The 25535-nt window shown below is 42.7% G+C and overlaps 3 protein-coding genes across 10 annotated transcripts; all 3 read right to left on the reverse strand.

The window, feature by feature from the left end:
* Positions 1-70: 70 nt before the first annotated feature.
* Positions 71-1317, reverse strand: uqcr11 (ubiquinol-cytochrome c reductase, complex III subunit XI). Its single transcript, XM_085929862.1, has 3 exons — positions 1173-1317; positions 669-799; positions 71-545 (listed from the first exon to the last, which is right to left on the reverse strand). Exons 1-2 carry the CDS (start codon positions 1220-1222, stop codon positions 679-681), a joined length of 171 nt encoding a protein of 56 aa, XP_085785988.1. The 5' UTR covers positions 1223-1317; the 3' UTR covers positions 71-545; positions 669-678.
* Positions 1318-1420: 103 nt separating this feature from the next.
* On the reverse strand, positions 1421-15283 carry tcf3a (transcription factor 3a). Of its 8 annotated transcripts, none has more exons than XM_085929856.1 (20): positions 14746-15283; positions 13317-13402; positions 13116-13191; positions 11156-11229; positions 10708-10783; positions 10093-10133; positions 9846-9981; positions 9369-9418; positions 8335-8428; positions 7916-8052; positions 7697-7829; positions 7508-7566; positions 7305-7383; positions 6717-6793; positions 6477-6650; positions 6295-6400; positions 6093-6216; positions 4388-4623; positions 3909-4035; positions 1421-3608 (listed from the first exon to the last, which is right to left on the reverse strand). In XM_085929856.1, the coding sequence occupies exons 2-20, from the start codon at positions 13368-13370 to the stop codon at positions 3599-3601; spliced, it is 1863 nt and encodes a 620-aa protein (XP_085785982.1). In that variant the 5' UTR covers positions 13371-13402; positions 14746-15283; the 3' UTR covers positions 1421-3598. The 8 variants fall into 8 exon arrangements, with proteins under 8 accessions (XP_085785982.1, XP_085785984.1, XP_085785986.1 ...); XM_085929858.1 differs by having other exon boundaries at positions 3898-4035; XM_085929860.1 differs by lacking the exon at positions 4388-4623 and adding an exon at positions 5670-5905 and having other exon boundaries at positions 3909-4015.
* A 3185-nt stretch (positions 15284-18468) lies between these two features.
* LOC147045937 (solute carrier family 22 member 21-like) lies at positions 18469-21646 on the reverse strand. Its single transcript, XM_085929861.1, has 10 exons — positions 21323-21646; positions 20550-20653; positions 20177-20331; positions 19921-20092; positions 19639-19780; positions 19455-19549; positions 19170-19384; positions 18895-19077; positions 18678-18813; positions 18469-18508 (listed from the first exon to the last, which is right to left on the reverse strand). The coding sequence occupies exons 1-10, from the start codon at positions 21644-21646 to the stop codon at positions 18469-18471; spliced, it is 1566 nt and encodes a 521-aa protein (XP_085785987.1).
* Positions 21647-25535: the final 3889 nt, after the last annotated feature.

Here is a 25535-nt window from a genome sequence, read left to right on the forward strand (position 1 = left end):
TAAAATCTGGACTTGAATAAATGCTTGAATCCAAACATTTAATGATTAACTCATTCATTGGTGCAAAGTTTATGAAAGGACCAAGTGAAGTTGAACAGTCCAAAATGACTTAACACCCATTATAAAAAGGAATGTATGGCTAAATCATCACATACAACGAATGACGAAGCGGTAAAGATTCGAGACGGAAACAAGATCCGCGTATCTTAAATAAGTTTGAATTTGATGGACACTGGTCATTGAACATAAGTTATTTCATCAAAATAACTTTATTTCTTCCTCTTTCAGAACCGTTTGCTTGGAGGGCAGCTCAACATTTGACGATTGAAATGAAGTACGTGTAAAAAAAAAAAGTTCATTTTGATTTCACTCAAGATTTTCAGGTTGAGGTGTATCTGCTCGACTTCCAAACGCGGCACAGCCGATGATGGTGATGATGAAGATATATTGGAGCACCATGATAAGGAGTAAAGGCTGTTATATCCTGCATTGCTGGAGCAGTCCTTGTTCATCATTTCAGTTCAATCCATCCATCCATAAACAAACTGTCAAGAAGGAAACGACAAGATCACCATGGGGATGCTAAAATAAGGTTGCAGAGTTTTTACTTGTCACCTAAGGAACTTTGAACATATTAGGTCATTAAACGTACGATTTTCCATGCTCACCTGATTGCCACTATTCATCCTTCTTGAACTTGCCATTGACGTAGGGAACATAATCTAAAATGACTCGCCATTCTGTCATGTGCACCATAGCTACACCACCCACTGTACCCCAAACAGCCAGTGTTGGTATCCTGTGAAAGAAAACATTGAACAGTATATGATTCAAATTTAATTGTGGGCTCGGCTATCCTTGATAAGAATTTCCCAACAAATGTCATAAAATTGAAAAACCTAATGGACGAGGTATCAATGGGGAAATATATAAACCATCATGCACCAAAAACAGAGATTCACCTTATCTCTACCTTTACATGTCAACATGATAATAACAAACTTGAAATGTGCCTTTTTTTATCATTTCAAATAAAATCTCAATGTTTTCCCTGACATGTTAATGACCCCCAGCTAGGCTAACTGCTAACTGCTAGTTGTGGATTTAAGGCGCTTCCGTTCGTGAAACGCTCCCACAGCTCTCATTCCAATAAAAGTTGAACAGAAGCTTACCATAACTTAGCCATGGACATATATTTGTGTCCGATCACTTTACTCAACATCGTTCTTGTGTGACCTCCTCCTCGTCCTCACACGGAAGATGCAACCAGCAGGGTACTTCCGTCACAATTCTAACTACGTATAAAGGCGACCTCTGCCCTCTAGCGGACACATGGCGTTATGGACAGCTTTTTTTTTTTTTTTTAATATGGTAAGAATGTTTTAAATATTTGAACATTTTAAGACAATGAGACAGCGAGTTATGATATTGAAAATGGCACATTTATTACTACGTTACTGTTATATACACAACAGTTCTCAATATCTACTTTATATATAAAAATAGGAAACTGGAGGCACTTTGAGGACAAAGCCTACATAGATATTGCCCTCAAATATTTATGAAGACAGAAAGAGCTGTGGCAAGTTCATTGGTTGCGGTTGACAAGTCTTCTAATTAAGAATATTGTGTTGTCATACCTGCACATTGTAGAAAATTCCTTTACATAAACACAAGTCCTTTTTTTTTTTTTGCATTATTAGAACAATTCTTTTTCGATGAAAATAAACTCACGGGTTATTCCCTAGGCATAGGGCATAATCTTCAAATGACACAAAGGTAATCCAAATAGTTTTCCAGCTGATACATCATACATACATTTACATGACAGTCAAAGGGACACGCTCATATTCAAAATATAGTCAATCCACAAATAAAAGGTCTAAGTAGGATTCAGTGTCAAAGCCGTCGCATCATTAAATTCTTGTTGATGGTCTTGAATATTTCAGCGTCATATATGCATGTAACAGAAGTATTCAGGCACTGGTTAGTAACTTTTATCCATACTCCCAAAGTCAAAACAAATGACTAAGGCCACCCTTTATGCATTTGTTTTGATGAATTCTATCACCTGTATAATGAAGCTAAATAAATGTTGAAAAATTAATTGTGGCTCCAACTCAAATGAATCATATGAATCATCTACACAAGTAGAACCTGACAACATAATGATCCACTTTTAACTGAACTGGCATAAACAAAGACATCCAAAGAAAAAGTCTGGTTTGCACAGAAATAACAAAAAATATGTGTGTGTGTATATATATATATATATATATATAATAATAATTATCACAACATGTGACAATATAGCCAGAATTTGTCATTTCTAACATTTCCAAGCATCTGGCACAACACAAAACAGCTCACTTTGTTCCCGCAATCTAAAAAAGAAAAGTCTCCAATTCAAACAATGTAAACAAAGAGCATTAAAAACACACACACACACACACACACACTAATTTTGAACTATCTTACAAGGAAACAAAAAAAACCCCAATTCTACAAAAGGAAGCTCATAATAAAGAGGCTTTGCAGATGTTCAAAATGGGAGAGGTATTTCCCATGATAAAGAAACCAAGTCAATAAATGGCAATTGAGTATATTAATAGTGAGTATGGTAGCTATACAACTGGCCATCCCTTTTAATACTCTTTCTTTTTTCCCCCCAACACAATCTTTGTGAGATGTGCTTGTCATTGCCATCCATAACATGTGACCCGATTGGTCCGATCACAGAGGACAGCCGGAAACTTCCACAACTGGCAATAAAATGGTCCCTATGTCACCATTTGTCATCTGCTCAACATGCTCAAATGTAAAAAAAAAAAATACTATTCTGATGTGATGGCTATTTAAGAGAGAACAATAGCAAATGGAAAACATATCGCAAAAAAAAAAAAAAAAGAGTCCTCTTGTGACTAGGCCGTGCAGGATGGCTGCTAAGGCCTGGTCTAAGTGGCAAGTCGCGTGGGGGCAAACTGATATCTGGAAGGTCTATTAGTCTGGAAGCCCCTCATATAGAAACTGGTTGACAGTATCTGGAGATGAGTCTTTCCTCAGTGGTGCTGCTACCTCGGGCAGTCTGTCAGTTCAACTTGCATGGCAGTGACCCGTAGGATCGGCGCTTTCCGGGGAGGAACACCACACATGCTGTATGTGCACCAGATGGAGGAAGAAATGTTTTGCAGAACAAAAAAAAAACCAAGTCATGTCCCTTCTGACTTTTCAGTCAATCTATCTAAGACCTTCTGTTATATTTGGGAATGCCACGTGTTATAAGAAAAATAATACAAATTGTGGCTTTGCTCACAGAAGGACTATTTGATCCAAACAGGTTTGTTCCCAACGTGTAAAGCGTCCTTTTTTTCAGAATGTCTTACAAAAAAATGATCATTAAAAATGTCCCCACCTCAGTGTCCTTGAGTCAAATCATGTAAATAGTATGAATACACGGTTCTCTCTCTCTCTTGTTCTATACAAGTGTGCTTGTTATGTTTGTTTGTTACTGCCCCCCCCCCCCTCCTTTTGAGAGCGATGAGACCTTCCCAAAACCACATGGAGGAGCATTAAGGCCACGTCTTCAAACATCTGTTAGTCAACAGAAGCTGGAAGAAACACATTTCGATCAATATATTAGGTAAATCTGCATACACAATGTTCAAATAATCATACAGTGGTAGCTGGACTTGCAACGTTTATGACAGCGGACATTTGCAACAAGGTAGAAGAGTTTGGCTGGTCTACAATTTGCGAAATTATTATCGGAGATGGTTAGGATGTCCGCCTGTATGTTCCTCTCGGGTATCATAGCATCAAAAGTTGATACGGGCCCATTGGATGGCTTGCAAGTCGAGGCACCACTGTAACCGCGTCGCTGAAAGCTTGAAAGCAAACCTCGGAATTACATATGGCTTATTGGATTGTGTCCGTCACCGCCGAGACCTCCTCCCATCTGCATCTGGGGGTCCACGCCCGACAGTTTCTCCTCCTCTCTTTTCTTGAGGCAGGCGGCCTTTGGGTTGAGATTACGCTCTTTACAAAAGGCACATAAACAACCATTAGGGCAACTTCAATCAGCCATACGTTTGGACTTCACACGAGTGGAGCAGAGGAGAGGAAAGGGGCAGGAGGAAAAAAAAGAAATAAATATGAGAAGACAGTGAAAGTAGGATGAGAAGAAGCAGATATCTATCCTTCCTCATATATTCTCCCTTTCTCCTCCTTACTGGTCCAGTTAATAAGAGGCGTGAAAAGAAAAAGTGGGTGTTACACAGAGTCTGAACATGACCTTTAAGAGGAGATGCCCCCACAGGCTCTCGTAAGAAGAAGCTCGGCTGTTTGTGTGGACAAGACTAGTGACGTCAGACCGGGTTGGCCGACCTACCTCGCACCTGCTTCTCCAGGCCCAGTATGACCTGGACGGCCTGCTGCAAGATGACAAGCTTGGTCTGGGCCTTGTCGCTCTGCAGGTGAACCTGACACATCCTGCCCAGTTCTCTGAAGGCTTCGTTTATGTCGCGCACTCGCACCCGCTCCCTAGCGTTGTTAGCTAGGCGCCGCTCGCGCTCCCTCTGCTCCTTCTCTTCGGCCGTCAGGTTCTCATCGGTCACTGGGATAACGCTGCAGCCAGGAGGAGAGCGATTGGCGGGGCTGGTTAGCAAAGCTAAATCACAACCTGTCTTAGCCTACGCTCATAATTCTTAACTGGAGTGCTAAAAGTTCCTCCCTGCAGGTGACATGAAGAAACAGCCCAGTGGAGTGGGCCGGGCCGGGCCAGAGGGCAGGCGGATGTGTCTTTCTTCTTCTATGCTTTTATTTTGAGAGGCCATGTCCTAATAAACACCGTACTCCACCAAACTAATGAAATTGTGAAGGGTCACTGAGGTCCAGGATGGAAGTTGAGGGGATCTTACAACTTTCCAGCAGAGGGACAGAAGATATGAGGAGGGTGTGAGAAGTAAAGCTCTCTACCCACTACAGCACATCAAAGAAGAGTGACGGCATCGTGATAAATACAAGTCAATGTATTTATCGGAAAGAGGCCAAGAATGGCTCAAGGTTGCCATCTGTAAAAAATAAGCCGAGACGTGGATGGAGAACCAAACATCAAAGCAGCTTAATGAGCGTGGTTATGTTGCGAGGACATGCGGCACTTTGAGTTTGAGGCGGGTTAGGACACGCGACAACACGCAACGCATGTCGAGCTTGTGTGGAACATCAAAAGCCACAATGGGGGTCGAAAAAAAGCCGACGTAACAAACTGGTTAATAAACGGGTAAGGTGAAGGAAAGCACACAGACATGGGGGGGGGGAGAAACACAAAGGATATAAAAGTAAGACAAAGGCAACACAGACACACACACACACACACACACGCATCCATCATGTGCTACCACAGGAGAACCAAAACCAGAGAATGGGGGTGTTTTTCCCAAACAGTCACATAGCTTCATGTCCTTATCCCCTGCCCTCACTTTGGAGGTGATGGACTGAACGGTGTAGAAAGCTTAAAATGTCCCCTGATGTAATTGACGAAATAAATGAACAACTTAATTGATTCTAATCAAATGGGAGCATGAAGCCGTGTGAGAGTTTAGTTTGTCAAGAAGACCTTCCCCTCCTCCTCCTCCTCTTTGTCCTTCCTCCCTCCCTGGACACCCACTGACCTCGGACTTGCTGCTCCAGGTTGAGTATAACGTTAACGGCCTGCTGGAGCACGTTCAATTTAGTCTGCGGTTTCTCATAGTTCAGATGGAGCTGACACATGCGGCCCAGCTCCTTAAAGGCCTCATTGATGTCCCGCACGCGGAGCCGCTCGCGGGCATTGTTTGCCATCCTCCGCACTTTCTCCCGCCCAGCTTTAATCTCCACTGGTAGATCTTCGTCATCCTCATCAATCAGACTAGCCAATGGCAGATGAGGGGGGGGAGGGAAACAACATTGTGGGCACAGTTCAGGTAAGCATCAACTTTCTTAGCTTAGATGTAATGTAGCTTTCTGACAATCGTTAACATTCCTCCGAGAAGTTTTACATCTGCGACGTTACGCTCAAAAGTGCTAATGTCATAGGAGAAAAAAATAAAATGCACCTTGTTTGTAGAGCTTGCAGTTCTTTGTTCTCATCTTCTGACTTGTCAGTCACAGAGCAGTTTTCATCATCATCCTTGGACTCTCGTTTGACGTCACTGGAGCGATTCAGGCTGCTCACTAGACCTGCAAACAAAACCGGGGACAAAAATATGACTCGCCCGATCTCTGTGACAAGCAGGAGAAAAGAGAGATAAGACCCACTGTTGAAACCTTCAGGCTGAGAGCCTTGGAGAGCTGATGAGGAACTGTGGTGCCCAAGTCCTCCACTAGAGGGCAGGCCAGCAGAGTCTTCATGGTGGTTGGAGACCTTCAAGTCAATCATGAGGTATGTTGACCATGTTTCAAGAGCTAATCATTCTGCAGGATCCATTGATGAATCTCACCATTCCAGGCAGGCGACTGGACAAGCCGAGCGCTACGTTACTAAAAGCTGAAGATAATCCCAAACCGGAGGTCAGCAGATTCTGCATCTCAGCCAGCCCTGGTCCCCCTTGTCCGCTGGCATGTCGCTGAAGAACATGAATGGCTTCGTCCAGGCGGTCCTCCAGTTTATTAGACTGCAAATTACAAAGCGTAATGACATCATCGACATGTATGCCTGAAAAAAGCATGAGGATCCTCACCATGCTCTGAAGTCCACCGTGAAAGTGAGGCGAAGGTGTAGCTTGTCCAGATGACCTTGTCCACTGGGAAGCGGAGCCTGCGGAGGAATCGAAATGGTTTACTCACGTAAAAAATACTCGTGTTTGTTTCCGCCAAGCAGGTCAGGATTATTATTATGATTATGAACTCACTTGCTCTAAACGACAGAAAGGCAAAGTAAATATGCGTTGTGTAAATAATTGCATTCAAGTCTTCACTTTCGACTGACATTCTCCTCTTTGAACTTGTGCCACTCACAATATTTGATGTGTGATGATGTCACTCCAAAACAAATTGTAAAGACAAATAGGGAAATGACCTCTCCCTCTTTTTATTTTGACTGTACTTTCCCTTCCTCTCTCATAAGTTATATTTGGAGGATGAGCGGGTCTGGGAGATCATTTGAAGGTTAAGTTCTTATGTCTTGGTGCATTTGCACTGAAGTAGCACCACTGTCTGTACAACTGAAAATTTCATAAATTACATTTTGAATGGTACATTCAACTGTCACAATGACTGCAGTCTTTCATACAAGTAGTATTGAGTTAAATCAGGAAATGATTACTGACCTGAAACAGCCTGAGGAGAGCCGGACGGAGTGGACGGGGACGAAGAGTAGCCATTACTGTTTGGGTCTGAAGGATAGATCTGTACACAAACATTTTGCGTTACGGTATGATCAAATAAAATCCAGATGCTCAATAATTATGATGAAAGGTTCTGAGGAATGTGTGAGAAAATGTTCACATGGATTTGCATCTGCACAACTTACAGAAGCCAGCGCCTTCCCAATCTCATCACCAGAACTTCCAGGTACTGATCCCCGATTGGCTTGACAGGAAGGGGGGAAAAAAAATGTTTCTGATTAAAATGTGCTCCGAGCGCCAAGTCTGTGATCAAAAGCTCTCAGAAGGACCCTGTTCATGAAGGTCCCGTTTTAAGAGTTTACACATAATAGTACCGGCAGTGGGAGGTGTCTGACTGGGAAGTCCGTAGCTGTTTGAGCCAGAGTGGAAGCCGGCCGGGTGGTTGCCGTTGACCTCGCTGCCATGTAGGGGGTAGTTTTGGGGCGAGAGGGGAAGCGGTTGCCGTTTCTGGGACGCCAAACAGACCAAAGGATTTCAACAGATCAAGCAGACAAATGTCCCCAAAAAAACAACTCGTCACTATTAAGGCTCACCAGTCTGTCTTGGGGGTTGATGGCAGTAAAGGGACCGTGCTGGCTCAGATGGGTGGAGTTACCCAGCATGGAAGGATAACCAGGTTGAACCATCGACCCAGCAGAACCCCATGGATCGGAAGGCGGGTGGAGGCCTTCTGTCAGGGTTGCGTGAAGAGACAGAGAAGGGAGCCGCGGTGGGGGGGGTGAGGGATATCCAGCCACAGGAGATGAAAAGACAATAAAAGGCACATATGAGACATGTCACATTAGTTTGATGATTTCATCCAACTGTGCTCAAGCACCTTACGATGAAATGGTAAAAAGATGGGAGCATTTTTAGACTACAGTATGTAGGTCAGCAAACAGCTTTGCAACACAAGCTTTTGTTTTTTTTTTCACAAATAGAGGTTGTTGTGCCAACTGGTGATTGAACTCACCTTGCATGTAGAACGGTGGTGTGTAAATGCTTCCCGCTTTCGAAGCAGAGTAGCCAGCATTGTCCCTGGTAAAATCCTCGCCCGAGGCACAAACCTAAAAAAAAAAAAAAACGCACTTCAAATGCTCGATTTCATGACTAGACATAATAGACACGTCGTACATTATAATAGTCTTATCCTGCCTGTGACTCATTTCGACTCTTTTGGAGTATCGGGCTGTTCGACAGAACCAGTCGGAGAATGCTTTGAATCCTTAACACACGTAAGCAAAAGACCACAGGACGGGAGTTGCAGTTGGAAGTGAAAGGGATCCACCAGAACCCAGTCACCGACAGCTTTCTTAAGCAAAACGACTGTTGATGCAAGTCAAACTCAACTGCAACCGCACTGGAGTTTTCGGCTGTAATTTGATTAAGCAGAAAGAAAAAAGAGAGGAAAAGGAGGGTAGTGGAGAAGAGGGAAGGAGAGACGCACTCCTAATTACTGAACCATCTGTCGAATCCTGGATGGCGGCCAACTCCACTGGCAGCTGGGATGGAGGGGTGGGGGAGGGAGAGAGAGAGAGAAAGGGGAGAGCTGTTGTTCGCGGCGGCGAGTGGGTGAGTGGGAGGGAGGGGTTTGAGGCGATGGCGGGGTGGGGATGAAGAAACGGAGAAGGGGAGGGAGGAAATCGGCCCATCAGAAAGCGAGACTGGGAGGGGAAAATGAGTTATGAATTTCCCTCCGTGAGCTACACAAATGTGCCTGGCAGAAGGGAGGAAATGTGGTCACAAAGTAGAAGGGCCCAAAAGTATGACGCTATAAATACACTACAAATGGAGCGAGTGGTTCAATGAGTGGCTTTTTTCCCCCCCCACGTTTCTCTCTTTAAATGACTGGTGCAGATACGCAGCTGCGCAAGCTGAATATACAGCATTGCTGCAGTTGGACACTTTTGCAAGCCGCAAAGAGGTCAGAGATGCCAAATAGAAGATGAAAAAGAACGGACGATGTCGGAGAAAACGCAGTAACCAAAGCTGAATGTTAGCACTTACCGAAGAGGGCAGGCCAGGGGGCACCTTCCGGATCTTTTTTGGCTGAGCTTCTGATGGAAAGAAGAAAAAAAAACAAAGGCGGGTCAAACAGCACAAAACGTTCACATATGAACGACACTGATTATACAGTCACGTGTTTGTAGTCTTACACGGCATTTCCCATTTTCTATACTTTCAAAATAAAACTTGCGGCGATACTTTTGTTGCATGTGTGACAATGTTCATCTCTTCCACTGATTGTCACCTCATTAAAGTATATTCTTATCGAATGTGAACAATCAACCACAGCACCCGCGGTGTTGTTGCTTGGCTTGATGAAAGAAAAGTGACAACTTCCTGCTACTTTAAAAAACATCAAGAGGAGAAATGATTACAGACAGGCACTTCAATCGAGATTAGAATAGGGAAAAGGCTTTCTGAGCTGATGGAAATTGTTATCCCACTGAAATGGAAAGCGTTGGTCTTTTCACATCTTACCAATGGGGTCTTGTGCGGGTCGTCTGCGAGGGTTGTTGCCCTCGTAGGAGGAATACAACTGGGAGGCTGCTTTCAAGCCAGAGGGGGACAGGGCACCGGGACTGGGCATGGCGATCTCACTGGGCAAAAAGCCCGGCTATAAATGGGAGGAAAAAAAAAAAGAATAATGTATAACATAGTAGAGAATGGTGGGAGGAGCGGGACTGAAAATGCAAAGATGGAAGATTTGTCTTGCTAACTGATTTACCTGCGTTGCAAATGACGAGTAAGGGCCTCTGTCAGCCTTCCCTGTTGGAAGAACACAAAATGAAATTAGGCCGTGCTGTGCAAAATTAGGCATTAATGTCAACATTAAATCCTAGTCTGGCAACCGTCCCGTCTGCGTATGAACGCCTCGCATCTGCCGAGTCGATTGGGTATGATGGGCAATATTTATGAGCGCGGAGAGCAAAACAACAACAAATTGAGCCATTAGAAATGGTTCAGGGGCAATTGTGCCTGTCTCTGCTCCCCTCCCCTGACAGTTAAACAGAGGCCAATGCAATCCCATGGGAGAGCCTTGTTTGTGCATGGGTGCCCTTTATAACCCCAACACCCCATCCGACCCCACGTACACGCCCACCTCCATATTGAACACACAGAATGGAACACAGTGCTGCCGATTATCCTGCTGCCTGCATCCATCAGCACCTGAGCATGAATATGGCTTGCCCTTAAGTATGTGAACGGCAGACAAACGAGGAATGCATCCATATTTATGTATGTACGCTGCAGTGGCTGTGGGGGAAAATACTCTGATGTTTTTTTTGAGGGTGAAGACAGCTGCTGCGTATGTCTTCTTCAGCTGCTGAATTGAACTTACCAGCAATCCCTGGACCAAACACTGTACCAGGTGCAATGCCAGCTTGCTCACTGTAAACGCCATCTTCGGCAAAACACTGTAAGAGAAGACGGCGCAAATTTGGGAAAAAAAAAAAAAAAAAAGTGGTAAATTAACCACATCCAAAACAACACCAAAGCAAACCTCATCCGTACTGTGATTAATATTTGTAATACATGACTACTTTAACGAATGTTCAATCACATTTTTTTTTTAACACTCGAGTCAATATCTTATGTTTCATGATAAATACAAACAAAATTCAAAGTGTCCTTTGCAATGTTTTCATATTTGTAAAAAGTAACATTTTATGGCGGTCAAGTGCAGTCCAAGCAACAAAATAAACATTGAACAGGTAAATCCTCAGAGCGGCTTGGCATCTCCATAACCAGGCTCAATGCAGTCACGTGAAAGTCGAGTTTGCTCGTACCCTCCCCTGGCTGAAAGATGGGCTGTTCTGCTCTCCGGACCCCCAGGGACTGGATCCATTCCTCTCATCAACGCCTGTAAAGTAGAGAAATGACAATAAATAATGTTCTCTAAATCAGAATGATTTCCTCTATCCTTCGCTGACCCATTCCACATCTTCACGTTTTTCCCAACAAGGTCTAAATGTTATATAAGCGACGCGTGTTATGCTTGACGACACTCTGGCACTCAAAGAGATGAATGCGTTTGAAACCACAGATTTTAAGGGTCGGTTCCTGCCCGTCCTATTTCCTTCCATCTCTTCTTGAACTACAACGTTGAATCTCTTGGGTAAAGCGCAAGCTAAATTGCAGTCTGATTTGCATAATTGTGCATATTAATGAAGCCGAAGTCTATGAATATTCATATTTTGGTTTTGTTGTCTAATTAAAAAGCGGATGATGATGATGGGGGGGGGGGGTGGAGGCGGTCTCGAATCGAGACAGGATTCGGCAGTATAACAGAATGATGGGCCCACGGTGCGGTGGGCGCTGTGGCAACGCTGATCTATACACACACAATCAGATTCAAAGAGTGGCAGAATCATTGAGGAAGAAAATGGCGTCCTTTCGACAGGTAACCGCGTCAGTCTGTCAACATTCAAGAAAAAGTGCTGTTTTTTTTTTTTTGCCCTCCAATCTTTAATATTGGTATCAGGAAGTACTCATATCCAAGTACATGCACTCTTACTTGATATGGAAAAAGTAGTATCGGTGTATCCCTTTCATACGCCTTTTTTTTTTTTTTAGAGCGAGAAAGATGGATTAAGTGCAGACTATCAAACAGACTACAAACCAAATTGGACAAAGGATGAGTAACATCAGAGCAATGTTCCCCCCCCCCCCCCCCCCCCCCCCCAATGCAAAACTCCTCCCCTTCAGGCATGGCTAGTCTATAATTACACAGGAAGAGATACTGACAACAGCCAGCCAGCCTGACTCACTGGCTTGAGGAGTACAACGTTGACCAGACTTGCAGACATGTTTTGGGTCTTAACAGGAACATTGCCACAGGCACTTTGAATTCAATGTCTATACACCTTTTTCCTTCCCGCTGCAAAGTGAGTCACGCAGACACAAAGCATGAAGTCATATCCATGTCAAAACCTCAAGAGAGTTAAGGCCGTTAATGAAATACTGAACAATGTTCGCCAACACATGGCGCGTTGTTTTAACCTGTGAGTCACCGGAGACTTCTGAAACAGCTCGGTGCGTTATCTTATTTGCTGTTTTGTCGTCCGACGTTAAGACATGTCACATGGGAACGTTAACTGACTGTTCTTCATCTAAATGTGCAGCAGATAGAGAATTTCACTTGAACTGATAGAACTCTGCTCACACTTCTGCATTTCAGTCTCATAAAGTGTCTAAAAATATATCCCCATGTTCTCGGTTTCCAGAGACCAAAAAATGAAAGTGGACTGGAATCACTTTAGCTCGGCGGTGACTTGAATCAGAAAAGACGAGAAGCTCACATACTGGGGGTTAGGCTATCCTAACTGAAGTCACGACCACAGAAGTTGAACCTACACACACCCTAAACCTCAACATGGCCATATGTAAGAAAAGCATTTCACAAAACTTGAAACACGTCGACAGCCAAAACATAGTTGCTCTTCAAACAAAGGGCCGTTGTGTCACCGTTTCTCGTTAACAAAAAAAAAAAACTTTAAGTAGGATACAAGACAGCAGAAGGAGACAATGTTTTTCCCAGAGTCAGCAGAGGTGATTAATTGGTCGGTTCCTATCAACCCCCACTGCCTCTGCGCCTTTGTGGTTTTCTAGATTGAATAGCAACAGCTGACAAGGCGATGAAAATGACAAATGCAAAATATGGATGAGGAAATGCAGCGGAGATGACACAAGGAAGTACATCATGTAACGTGTCAATCTTGTTAAATACTTTGGGAATTTTGGACTCACCTGAACTTCCAAACTGGCTGCTGGCTAGTCTGACTGTTGGCCTACTCTTGCCATTAGAAAGTGGAAGTTCAAACATCTGAAATGACAATTAAGACATTTTAACCAACACATGTAATCAAGTAAACTTGTGACCAACCAAAGTGTTCAATCACTAAAGACCTGCCAACTATACATTTATACATTTATCTTTTGGAGTCTTACTGCGCTAAAATCCAGCAAGTCGCTGAGCTCCTTGTCTGTCCCCACTGTCGTCATTCTCTGATGCCGTTTTTGGTCTCAGCAAGCCACTGTAGGCACAAGGTAAAGAAAACATGAGGAAAATGATCATTAATCCTTTCATTGAAACTATTTTCCAAAATGTATATTACAGCAAACAACAACCTCAAGTGTGGTGTGATTTATGACACTGCACAGTCAATATTATCAGAGGGAAATAGATTGCTATGATGATCATCATATTTCAATCCACCTCTGACACAACTTTTTTTTTTGCAGTGCAAGATAAAATGTGACATTTTATCAAGTTATGCCTGTGAAAGCTACAAAAGCGTTACAAGCATCTGATGCATCGATCATAACAAAATACACAAATACACCAAAAGGCAGGAACTTAACAATAAACCATGTTTCATAATAGGCCACCGTTTTTTCTTTTACTAGAAAGCATTAATCATGATTTCAGGAAAAACGATATCACCTGCAAATAAACAGAAGTTTAACTTCAACCAATGTAGACTACAAAGTAATAATAACGTATGCAAAAAAACTCATATGCATTGAACAATAGCGTAAACAGTGCATGCTAATATGCATTATATTGTCCGTAATCACATTTAAAAGGAAAATTGGAGGGTCTTCTGTGGTCTGAGGTCAAAATGGGGGAGTTCTCTCCTAACAAATGGAAGTTGTTAACGCTTGAGCACCCCCACACCATCCTGCCCACAACTGAGACAAGTTGGCAAGAAACAAGTGCAACCCCCTAATTGACACAAGCAGCTAGTGTGTTGGCTGTTATAGTACAGTATGTGTTTTACACGGAACACTTTATAGTGTGGAACAAATCAAACCATTGGAGAAAAGAAGAAGAAGCCCAAACCTGTTGCCTGGCTTGCTGGTGGCCCCCACGACGCTCAGCGAGGGGGACTCCACACAAAGAGCCGGTCGGCAAAGTTTCAATAGAGAATTTCAAAACTTGGCAAAAACAAATGAAAATCGAAATACACAAGCGAAACTCTATTCGGCTTTATGGGTGTGGATACAAATATGGTTTGACTTTTGAGGGAATTTTTTACTGATGTTACTCGACATACTGGCAGACATCAATGTGTGTGTGTGTATGTGGGGGGGGGCTAACTCGCCATGCTAATACGTTGAGCATACCGAAGTGAAACAAAGACGACTTTTTTTGTTAACATGTAACCCAAAACTCGACACGGTAAGAATAACGAAAACCAATTAGCTACAAAATGCTCCTTCTGTTTTCCCCGTGCAAATGCAACTTGAGGAGGGGGGGGGGGGGGGAATGCGCTTAAAACTTGACTATTACTCCCAAACACCGTGACAGAGAAGACGAGTTGAACCTCCAACTAGCGTGTTGTAAGAATATATTAAAGACGCGTATTTTATTTACCTTGGCTCAGCTTTGTAGCATCCAACAATGACAAATAAAGCGCCGTAGAGGAGAAAAAACAAAGTTATGGACTGGATCCTTTGCCCCCTCCGTGCTCCTCCGGATAGTGGGCTTGAGGAAGATGAGGAAAGCCAAGATTGAAACAGTCCGGCGCCTCGCTGCTGTCTTCGTCACGAAACCGAAAAGCCGTCTCTGACACGAACCATAACTCAGCGATGACTCTGTTTCTTTTAATATTACAGAAATTGTAGCGACTTCATTTTCCAAGTGGACATTTTAGCAGCCTCCACATTGTCGCTTCCACAGATGTATCCCTCCGCGGCTCGGCCCACAGGAGGACACGGACGCATCCAGAAACATTAGCGGTGTCCAATTTCATCCAAAACGAATAAACGCCAAGAAACGCGTTTGGATGGTTACCTACTAATGTAAAAATAATTACAAATACCGGATAATTTGTCCAATTTTGTCTGGAGCTACCGAACCGGAGCTTTGGACTTGCAAATCGCGCGGCTCTATGTCGAGGGGCGGATGAGGCGAAGAGTTCGGAGTGGACCAACGTTGAAGATGGAATGATAATATCGGAGAAGACGACCAATAGGATGCAGCCAAATTTGATTGACAGGTGGGACGTCCAAATATGTCAAACTCGAGGCAGTGTTGTTTTGCCTGCAGGTTGCAAAGCAGCACCATCAATTACTTAACCAACGCGTGTGTGAAAAGCCATTTGAGATTATATTTGATATCTTTAATACCCAATGTCCATGTACAGTATGCTATTTTTGTCCTCACTAGCAAGAGAGCATACTAGTAGAATGACAACTAGCAATGTTTTTCCTCAGTACTAGTGCCGCTTTTTGCTTGCTAGTATGCAATGAAACTTGAAACTATACTCTGTTGCACCAGTAACACCCGTTTTAACCTTTAATATTCTCTTATTTAGTGTTTAAACAGCTGCACATCTAAGATTTGAATGACAGTTATGCATTGTAGAGGGTTTATTTTTTTCAGTCTTTGCTCCTTGACCTTTAAAACAAAGATGTATTTCTTCTGTGGTAAGCAGACTTATCTGTCAAGGTCATCCTGTCCTGGCTTCACAGAGAATCCTCGTCCAAAAAGTGAAAGGCCCTTTGTTCAAAATCAGGTGACCACGATAAGCAGTAAAATATTATGCTGATGCTTGCTAAATAATAATTACACTAAAAACATGTAATTGTCATACTAGTACTTCTAGAGACATCATAAACTACCAGTTACTCCGACGACTGTTAGCTAGTAGCTAATTTCTACAGATAATTTTAACCAAAAATTTACATGCTTACATTGTTGTTCCTTTTGGGGGTGCGAGGAGGAGGGGGGGGTAGCTGATATAGAAATAAGACTTGCACTTAAACATCACCATTTCTTGTGAGACTTGAGACAAGACAAAAACCCACACTGGTTTGCTCCGAAACGACCGCAACATCTGCATCGGCCTTTCACGAGAAAACCTAGCCATCCATGCATAACCACACACACACACACACACGCACGCACGCACGCACGCACGCACGCACGCACACACACACACACACACACACACACACACACACACACACGCTCAGCACGCGTTGCACAGATGCACACCTGTAAGACATCAATTGTGGTACCCAAAGTATTCTTTAGAATTTCAGATCTAACCACATGACAGCAATCTTCTTGGTCCTTAGTCCACAAATGTTTTGAATGAATCAAAATAAAGAATGCAACATACTCACCCCGAGACATCTTTTCAACAAGGGAGTCGACACGAGTGGATCAACCTCAATATGACAAAACGTGTTTCATGTCACTGATTTCCGTGCTGTTCCTGCAGAGCGTGTGTTTGCATTGGAGGTGATCATATTGCTGTGCTACGTCAACATCAAACGATGCTTTTCGGAAACTAGGACGAATGAAATGTTGCGTTGTGCGGTGGGGGAGACACTCAGATATAGACACACACACACATACGCACACCAATATTGGAAAAAAAAAATCTATATTTAGAGAGGAACTCCATTTTCCTAACACCACACCCCTCCCACGCATTCATGGCCTCGTCTTACACAAGCACCTCAAGTTTGTAAATGGGTTACCCCCGTGCAGCCACCCACGCATCAGGTACAGTATGAAAACTTATAGGGCATCCTGTTATGACTTCTGGTTTCCTGTTTCCTGTAAAAAAAAAAAAAAAAAAAGGCAGCACGGTCTTTACACAGACACACACACACCACGAATGAAGATCAGCTGGGAATGATCTAAAATACGTAAACCTTCTCTGTACTCGCAGGTCAACTCAAAAATGTTCTTTAAAATATATTCTACACGGACCCACGAGTCCAACCACTATGATTTCATGAATATTGTTTTTGTGTAATTGAATGTATTTTTTCAAATCAAATGTACCCGTTTTTATCCATCTGCTTTCGGGAAGACACGACGCCGGCCTCCTTTCTTCTGCGCAATGTTTTATTTCATGTGGTGTGATTCGACAAAACCTGTCAAGGGCCGATTGCATCAGCAATAGCGTGCAGCAGTGCGTGCGTGTGCTCATGGGTTAACTCAACGCCCTACGTTTGTGCAAACAGCATGGAAAAGAAGCGTGTGCGAGATACACAAAGCTCCCGCCGAGATACCTGAGCATCTGTCGCCACAGGGGTCAAGCTACATTGCTCCTAATGAGCAGCTCCACCTTCCTATGGTGCCTCTGGCCTTTTTTTTTCAGTCAATGTGTACACGCTTAATTATCTTGGCACAAACACATAACAACCATTTCTTGTATACATTTTGGCAACACATTTTAGGAATCATTTGGCAAGTCTTTGTGCGCTTGTTCAGTTCTGTTGTGACGGGCACCACATCCTCTTGTTCTTTTTGGTGTTTTTTTTTTTTTAACTCATCATCCCCCTGCCCCCTTCCCCGGAATTCATTAGCAATCAAAAGCAACTGACAAACGCCTGATCTTAATTACATTCTCATTTACATATTTGCATATTAATGAGTGCAGACGTAGCTGTTTTTCTGCTGCAGTAGTCAACCTCCCTCCCTTTGCGTCAACATTGCTCAGATAACCAGAGCACATTCACTGCAACACTGTGTGGCCCATTTGATCTTCTTCTGTCTTGAGTGGAAGCACAAGGAATTACAATACATTACAGCACATGAAAACATTTTTATTTTTTCAAAATGTGATATTCACTTCCCTCTGTTTTTAGCCACTCTGAATTTAGGGGGGGGGGGGGTGTTCCTGACTCATGCACTGCCTACCTCACTACCCCTGACACGCCCCCATGAAAATATTAAATGCCTTAATTGTATTTTCACTTGTGGATGCAGCATTTCATCCAAGCCGCTTGTCACTTATTCACCACGTCCACAGTTTCTCCAAAAAAGTGTTTGACTTCATAAACTGGCAAGTGAGTCTCGTCATACAGGAAGTGATGGCTAGTTTTGGCTAAATACTGCCACCTGCAGGCTACAATTCGTTCATGCCACAATATTCAAATTGAAGTTCCTGTTTGGGGATTCCAGGACACCAAAATTCATGCAAAATAAGCAACATACACACGTGAACGTACTCACAAAAACAATGACTTTGATACACGATTTTTATGTCTATTAGACAATGGAGTGTGAAGTCAACTTTAGATATCCCTTTGTTAGCAAATGTGTACTTATTTGTCAGCAGAGGGCGCTGTTGCATCAGTCTTTGCTGTCGCTTGCTTGCAGGCAAGGGAAACAGCTATGGATGGGGGGGAAGACAGAATATTTCATCAACACTCTGAAACCAAGACCACAAACCAGTTATACTGTCTTTTTTTGCATAAAATGATACTACTGTCTTCTAGGATGTGTTTATGTTAATCATGATTTCCGTATGAAAAACAGGTCTGAGACAAGCAGCAACATACCATCCACTGGGTTTAGCTTCACTGATCAGGTCAGGCAATTTGCTGTTCCTCGTGTCTGGCAGCAACAAAGTCAAAATAGCTGCAATGGTGCTGAATGAACCAAAAATAATCAAATAGAGAATCTTATTGTAATCCCCTGCAAAACAAAAGGAGGATATTTTTCATTGATTGATTGAATCGGTTTTTTTTTTGTTGCAGTAAAGCCATCCACACTTGCCTATGTAGATGACATAAGGACAGATAACGGTGCCTATGAATCCAGCCGTGGCCACAACACCCAGACCTGTGTTCCTGACCACCGTGGGGTACAGCTCAGAGAAAAACAAATATTTAGAACCCTCAGCCATAGAAGAACCAAACCTTCCCGATAAAACCAACACTTGGATTACAGCATGCATGTCTAGAAAAAAGAGAAGAAAAAATAAATGACAACCACACCCAGCTTTACAAACAGTACTAATGCGTTCAACTCGATGATGATTAGATACAAACCTTCCGGGACAAGCTTAACCACAAGGAGCGTCATTCCAGTGAACATCATTGAGAAGAAGAGGAGTGCGGGCCGTGACACTCGGCTGATCAGGAGCCACGCGGAAATGTATGCCACTGCCTCAGTGGCTGCTGAAATGAAGTTATTGAGGTAAATATTCCCTTTCAGGTTCCCCGTACTGAGAGCGAGTCCGTAAAACACCATAGAGTTGACCAACCTGCACAAAAACAATGTGAATGGTTGGAAATAGTTGAAGCAAACTTCAAAAATCAGAGTTTTTCCATTACCATGTGACACAACCAAGACATGTAATGTTCCTCAAGTTAGTGTTACGTATCAGGTCCACAAATGCAAACATCTGTTTATCTTTACTCGAGTGTTGCTGGAAGACACAAAAACAGTTATTTAGGTAGAATGCGAATATTAGGTTGTCCTTTTCTCACAGAACGACAGAATGAAAATTATACGCACCAATAACGGCGAGTCAATGACAGCCCCGAACTTGATGACAGACGGGTGGATTCGGTTCATCTCGGCAGCTCGGTGCAAAACCTTTTCAGCCTCCTTCACACGTCCTCTCGACAAAAGCCAGCGAGGAGACTCGGGAATCACCCTGAAGATCATCAAACTGAATTTGTATTTCTTTTCATGGGAAACCATAGAATACAATAATACTCCACGGCTGTATGACACTTGTGATCATCAAGATTATTATGAATAATGTCTTTGTAAAATGCCATTTTAGGTACGTACCACCAAAGAGGAAGTAAGAAGAAGCTTGGGATAGCGGAAGCAACAAGCAGCATCCTCCAACCTCGTACAAAGTAGGCAAGGGCTGCCAGCAGGGCAATACCGATGCTAGTCGCCACACACTGGCCCAGCAGATTCAAACTCAATCTGGCAGATTTACCCAGCATTTCTGAACCTGAAAAATTTGAGTTCCAGACACTCTTGTAAATATGAACATTTTCAGTCAAGCGCTGGACATTTTTGACATTTGTCTTCTTACCGATAATAAATGACGCAGTGAAGCAGGGCACCCGTCCCAGTCCTCTCATGAAGTTAAGAACACTGAACATGAGCCAGTTGACGGAGGCGGCCTGGATCAGGGTGGTGACCGACTGCAGCAAAACGGTGACAAAAAGCACAGGCTTTCTGCCATACCTGTACACAATGTCAACAAAGACTACAAATACATGAATATGAAAATGGTCTTTGAACTAATAGGGGGAAAAAAAAAAAAAAAGTGAAACTTCCACGTTTTGGTAAAACATATGTTTTAAATCAGCATCATGTTAAATGCAAACAAAATCAAACATAATGTTCGAAATCAGACATTCCCAGAAGTGAAGCGAATTTCCTAGAATGATGCAAAAACTTGCCGGTCTGAGAGTTGACCAAAGATGAGGGATCCAAATAGGGCTCCCATAAAGTACATAGAAGTAGAGAAGGGCACCTTCCATGCATTTTCGCAAACCAGCTCCCACTGTAAATCATCAAGCAAGATGTTTAGAAAGCTCATCACAACAATAGTAAATGAGTCTTTTGATTCCTTCAGAAACTGCATATAGATATCACATAGCTGTTTTTTATTTATTTTTTATTAATAGATACATATTGTGTGACATCTGAGTGCCTTGACACCTAAGTGCCAATTAGAGCTCAGTTTGTCAACATCGGATGAGCAAATACGACCCCTAGGCATAACGATTTCTTTTGACAAGTCAAATATTTGACCTCTGTCAAAACAAGTTTATTTAGTAATGCTCAAAGACGCAATTTAACATATTTAAATGCTGATTTAAAGAAAATAAAAAGTGAAATTTTCCCTTCAAGCACACCAGGGTTTTTTGTTTGTTTGTTTGTTTGTTTGATGTTTGAAGAATACAAAATCGACCAGGTATTGTAATCTATAGCTGACGTTTCGGAAAGAAAGAAAATAAAAGTTATTATTGTTATTATATTATTACGAAAAAAACTAATTTCATCTAGAAAGATTTGCTTGCATCGTTGATATATCTATATATTTTTTTAAATTTGTCGAGTGTTATTGTTTCAGTAAGAAAAACTTTTTTTTGAAATTCACAACGAGACAATTCAGCGTGCAGCGTGTGCAATATATGATATCACGTTGTATTATGCATTGCGTGTTTACCTCAGAAACTATAGTATAGCTCTCATTACTGAAGATCCATCCATCCACGCATCGATCTGTGCCGTTGCACGGTTCGACCGCCTCGCTCCAGTTCGCATCCACTTTGTACGGATAACAGCTGGAAGAATTCCCGTCGCAAGGCATGGACTTCAACCAATTCCTGCACTGATAAACCTGCGTGTCCGCAATGAAGACCGACAGTACTCCCATGTAGCCGTTCGGTAATACCGTTAAACTGAGCAAAAGCATCATAAGAATTTGGAAGCGGCCGTATTCTCCCAGAATAGCCACGACCCTGTCGAAATGTTGATCATCCTCAGACATTTCTTTTTGTGCATGGCACACTGCATGCAAAAGGATGACAGGGAAAGTCTGCGCTTTTCCTGAAAGAGGCGGCAACTCATATGCATCACTTCATCTTTTAAGTCAACAATCACTCATTTCAGAGATTAGGAAGATAAAGAGTTTCAAAGTTAAATATTGATGGAAGTGACTTGGAAAAATTATACAAGAGAAATGGAGGAATTGTCAGCAGAGCTTTGAGAAGGTCAAATGACAATTGTTACTTTGCCTGCAAAGATAGGCATGGTGCTAAAATAGAAGTAAAAAAAAAAAGCTTAAAAATGATATTGAAGGTTTTTTTTAGACATAGAATCATTAATATGATCAATGTCGTCGAATAAATGAAAATACTTAATTAGTGATTTACATATGGACTTGTTGATAACAATATATTTGGAAAACAAAAGTATAGAAATGAGTCACTTTGAAAAATATTGTGCAATCAATGACCACAGGGTGGTGCTATTCAAGCTAATACCATAATGGTTAACTGGTATAATTGTGTTGAAAAAGTAATATATTTACTTTAGTTTGCCTGTGTTCACTCGCTGGTGTGAAACTGTTATGTGGGAAAATAGTAGTTTTCTAAATAAGAAAATCCCTTATTTCTTATAACTTGATCTCAACTAATCATTTCAAACTGCCTGATGGTCAATTTGGAGACAAATCAAGGAAAGGTTGGAAATGATCAATCAGTTCCACTTCCAAATATTTGGGGAAGGATTTGTAATGGGTCATGTAGCATCACTGGTCAGTGCAGCATCAGTGACCTTTCTTCTAATGATCCCTAAACCTTGACATTTTTTTTTTTTTTTTCACAATCGGTAACCACGGTAACGCTCTTAGCCAGAACGTGGCAATGTTCTCTGACCCCTGCCTCAGTGACCTTTGGCCCAAAGGGTCAGTCAACGGGGGTCACGGGTTCAGCTTTTGCGAGAGGACAGTAAAAGCACTTCACTGATTGGCTATCATTTGCCCTTTCCATACCCTCATCTATGTAATTGGCATATTGACCAACTGGCCCCTTTGCACATTGTTAGCAGCATCTTAACCTGTTTACACTGGATGGAGTGGAGCACAAAGGCCGCCCCGTGCGATACTCGAGAGCGCAATCTATGCCCGAGGTGTGCATTTGGCATTTTCCCCCCATTGTTTTGCTTTCATCGTCACCGTTCTCCAAATCACCGAGGAGAATCTAAAAGCGCTAAATCAACTGATGGAGTGTCGCCCTTCTCCGGATGATTACAGTCGTTTAACTGAAAGGCTAACAGCGTGGAAAGCGTTCCACCTGCGAGGAGCACTCGGGGCTCACCCCGAGCGCTCTGGCTCGCTCTCTCCCTCCTGATGATCAATGCCTCCTAGGCCAGTCACTTGTCAATATCGCTACATTAATTTGAGGGACTACGTGGCGGAGAAGACAATAGGTGGGAGGGGGCGGGGCGGGGCTCTCTGGGTAGGGCAGGTAAAGGGAGACATGGTGGAGTGGGGTGAGGGGATGGATCGTGCCACATGCATGGAGACAAGGACATGGGAAGGAGAGAGGCAAGAGGAGGAGAAATGGAGGAGGCGCAAACAAAGAGGCCATCTTTCCACTCATTCCACACAGCCGTCTTCATTTCTGACATCCAAATCATTTACCAATCATAGATAAATAGCATTGATCAATTATTTCCGACTACAGAAAGAAATAAAGATGTCGCAAAATACACCATGTAGCCAAACGACTTCCTGCGTTTATAGGCGGCAATAAAAAACTGATGAGTTGCTCAATAACGATTCCCTCTTCTATTATTTGGACGCCCTCCCTTTGGGCTCTTGTGATAGTTTTCCCGGGGTCATGTGACCTTTCACCTCTCCCCCCCCCCCTCCTCACTGAGCTCATCCCACGTGGATTACACAAGGGAGTGACTAACAGCGACCTTCTTTTGCGTGACAAATCAAAATAGCATCTACATATGCAAATAACAATACATCAAATATTGTGCAGGACAAAAATAAATCAATCTTGAAGTACATTTAGCGAGGAAACTTTTCCTTAAGTACACATTTTATTTTTTGTTAGGTGCTATGTTTTCTAATATCGCACAGAGGTGTATACTTGTGTGCAAAATGTTCACCTTTTGTCAAAAGACTTATTGCTAAACATTTTGAAAGTCCTCGGGCTTGACTATCGAGTGAGACTTGCTTCAGTGAATATTTCAGCCTACAGGAATTCTTGGAAGTAATGGTCTGCTAGGTAACTACACTGCATTGGACTCAATAGTTTCTCCACAGTACAAAGATTTTTGAGGCCAATGTCAGATGGGGGGGGGGGGGGTTTGTAGCGTGCACTTTAAAAACTTTGTTAAAACTGAGGAAAATTTGCAACATTTATAAATTGCATCAGTGAATAAAGCTCTGTGTAGGCTCTCCAGACTTTCCAGCTCTCCTGCGATCTAATGGGTTATTTGTCATCGGCAGAGTAAAGGATTTTTAAAAGTCAAGCCAGGCCCGACTCCCTCCCTATCCGTGCTCGCACCCCCCCTCTAGTTCCCACTACCCCCCTGACACTTGCAATGGGAGATCGATGGCTTATTGATCAACTCTCTCTATCGCCAACCCACCAGACTAATCACCTTAACACCAGCCCGGCTCTCTCTCCGTCCCTGTTGCTCACCAATAGAACTCACGTTTGAACACGGAGAACTTTTAAACTAACCCAATGTTAAATGTACACGCCTTTTGTCTCCTTAGCATCATCAATAGTTGGCAAACAGAGTCTAATGCGTCGGATGAAATGAGAATATGTAAAGCTGGCCAGCGCTCTTCATCTATTTCTCATTTCTCTCCGTCCACCTCTTCTTGCTCTCTGTCTTCATCTTTCTCTGTCTGTCTTTGTCCAAGGCTAAAATCAATGAGGTGTATGAAAGTGGCATATTTCTCACATTTTCCCAGCCATCCATCTCGATCATGTTCGTGGGAGTACGGCACGAAGCGCTGATGATGCTTTGAGACGGAAATAAACGTTGGGGAAGAGTTTTGTGCGTTTCAAAGTAATCGTTCTCGTAATGCATGTTTTACATTGCTATGAAATAATTTTGGGGGGCTTGACAACAGAGGGCCAACCTGGAAACAAATGGAGTCGTTTCTCTAAACAAGAACGGCCTATTCTGGAACGAACAGGATTTGAACTACCTTACGAGGTGACATTATTTTGCGATGTTAAACAAGTGTGCATTAAATTCACATTTCACGGTACTCGCTGGCATATATTCTTTATCTTCTGTGGAAATGGACTAATATTACTGTAGTCCTCAGTCACTGGAAGTAGTTTCAAAAATCTTCTTGGTTTGTGTCTGCATGACTGCATTGTACTCCCCCTGGTGGCCAGGTCGTGCACAACAGGACGAAGTCAAAATAATGCAGAAGTATTCACACTACTGTGTGCTACTGCGAAGTTTACAATGAGATCAAAACAATTTAGCCTTATTCAAGTCCTCTGCTTCTAAATTGTTTGAGAGCCTGTTTTGAAACTCTCGAGGTTGTTGTTGGATTTTGGCGCAATGATGTCCAATGCGTCCCTTCTGGCAGCCTACGTCTCATAATCTGTTACTTCGCCTCTGTATAGGCAAGATAAGAGTTTTCCCTCCCAAAGCTTTTCCTGCTTCCAGTGCCGAAATGAAATATCCATAATCCCTAGAGGAGAATCAAAGCGACCTATGACCTTTAGATATGAAATGCTTGGAGACCATATTTAATTTGTTATGTTCATCAAAGCACATAAAACGATGTCGTTTTTGAAAAAGAATGTCGTTTAAGAATGAACTTAACAGTTTGTTAAGTGCAGAGGCAATATCGCTTTGCTATACTTAAACACACACAGCAATTGATT

Source organism: Syngnathus leptorhynchus, chromosome 14 (genome assembly GCF_054491065.1).
Source record: "Syngnathus leptorhynchus isolate UIUO chromosome 14, UIUO_Slep, whole genome shotgun sequence".
Classification (NCBI taxonomy): Eukaryota; Metazoa; Chordata; class Actinopteri; order Syngnathiformes; family Syngnathidae; genus Syngnathus; species Syngnathus leptorhynchus.

What these genes read in the sequence shown, in the direction of transcription:
- uqcr11 (XM_085929862.1), bottom strand. Translation starts at nt 1,222, where the DNA reads ATGTTGAGTAAAGTGATCGGACACAAATATATGTCCATGGCTAAGTTA. An exon ending in ATGTCCATGGCTAAGTTATG is followed by an intron (nt 800 to 1,172) that starts GTAAGCTTCTGT and finishes TTTCTTTCACAG; the next exon opens with GATACCAACACTGGCTGTTT.
- tcf3a (XM_085929853.1), bottom strand. Translation starts at nt 13,370, where the DNA reads ATGACGACAGTGGGGACAGACAAGGAGCTCAGCGACTTGCTGGATTTT. An exon ending in ACCCGCACAAGACCCCATTG is followed by an intron (nt 9,419 to 9,845) that starts GTAAGATGTGAA and finishes TCTTTCCATCAG; the next exon opens with AAGCTCAGCCAAAAAAGATC. An exon ending in CCTGGAGCAGCAAGTCCGAG is followed by an intron (nt 4,036 to 5,669) that starts GTCAGTGGGTGT and finishes CCTTTTGTAAAG; the next exon opens with AGCGTAATCTCAACCCAAAG.
- LOC147045937 (XM_085929861.1), bottom strand. Translation starts at nt 21,646, where the DNA reads ATGTCTGAGGATGATCAACATTTCGACAGGGTCGTGGCTATTCTGGGA. An exon ending in TCATTGACTCGCCGTTATTG is followed by an intron (nt 19,550 to 19,638) that starts GTGCGTATAATT and finishes TGTGTCTTCCAG; the next exon opens with CAACACTCGAGTAAAGATAA. An exon ending in TGTCTTGGTTGTGTCACATG is followed by an intron (nt 19,385 to 19,454) that starts GTAATGGAAAAA and finishes GTTTTTGTGCAG; the next exon opens with GTTGGTCAACTCTATGGTGT.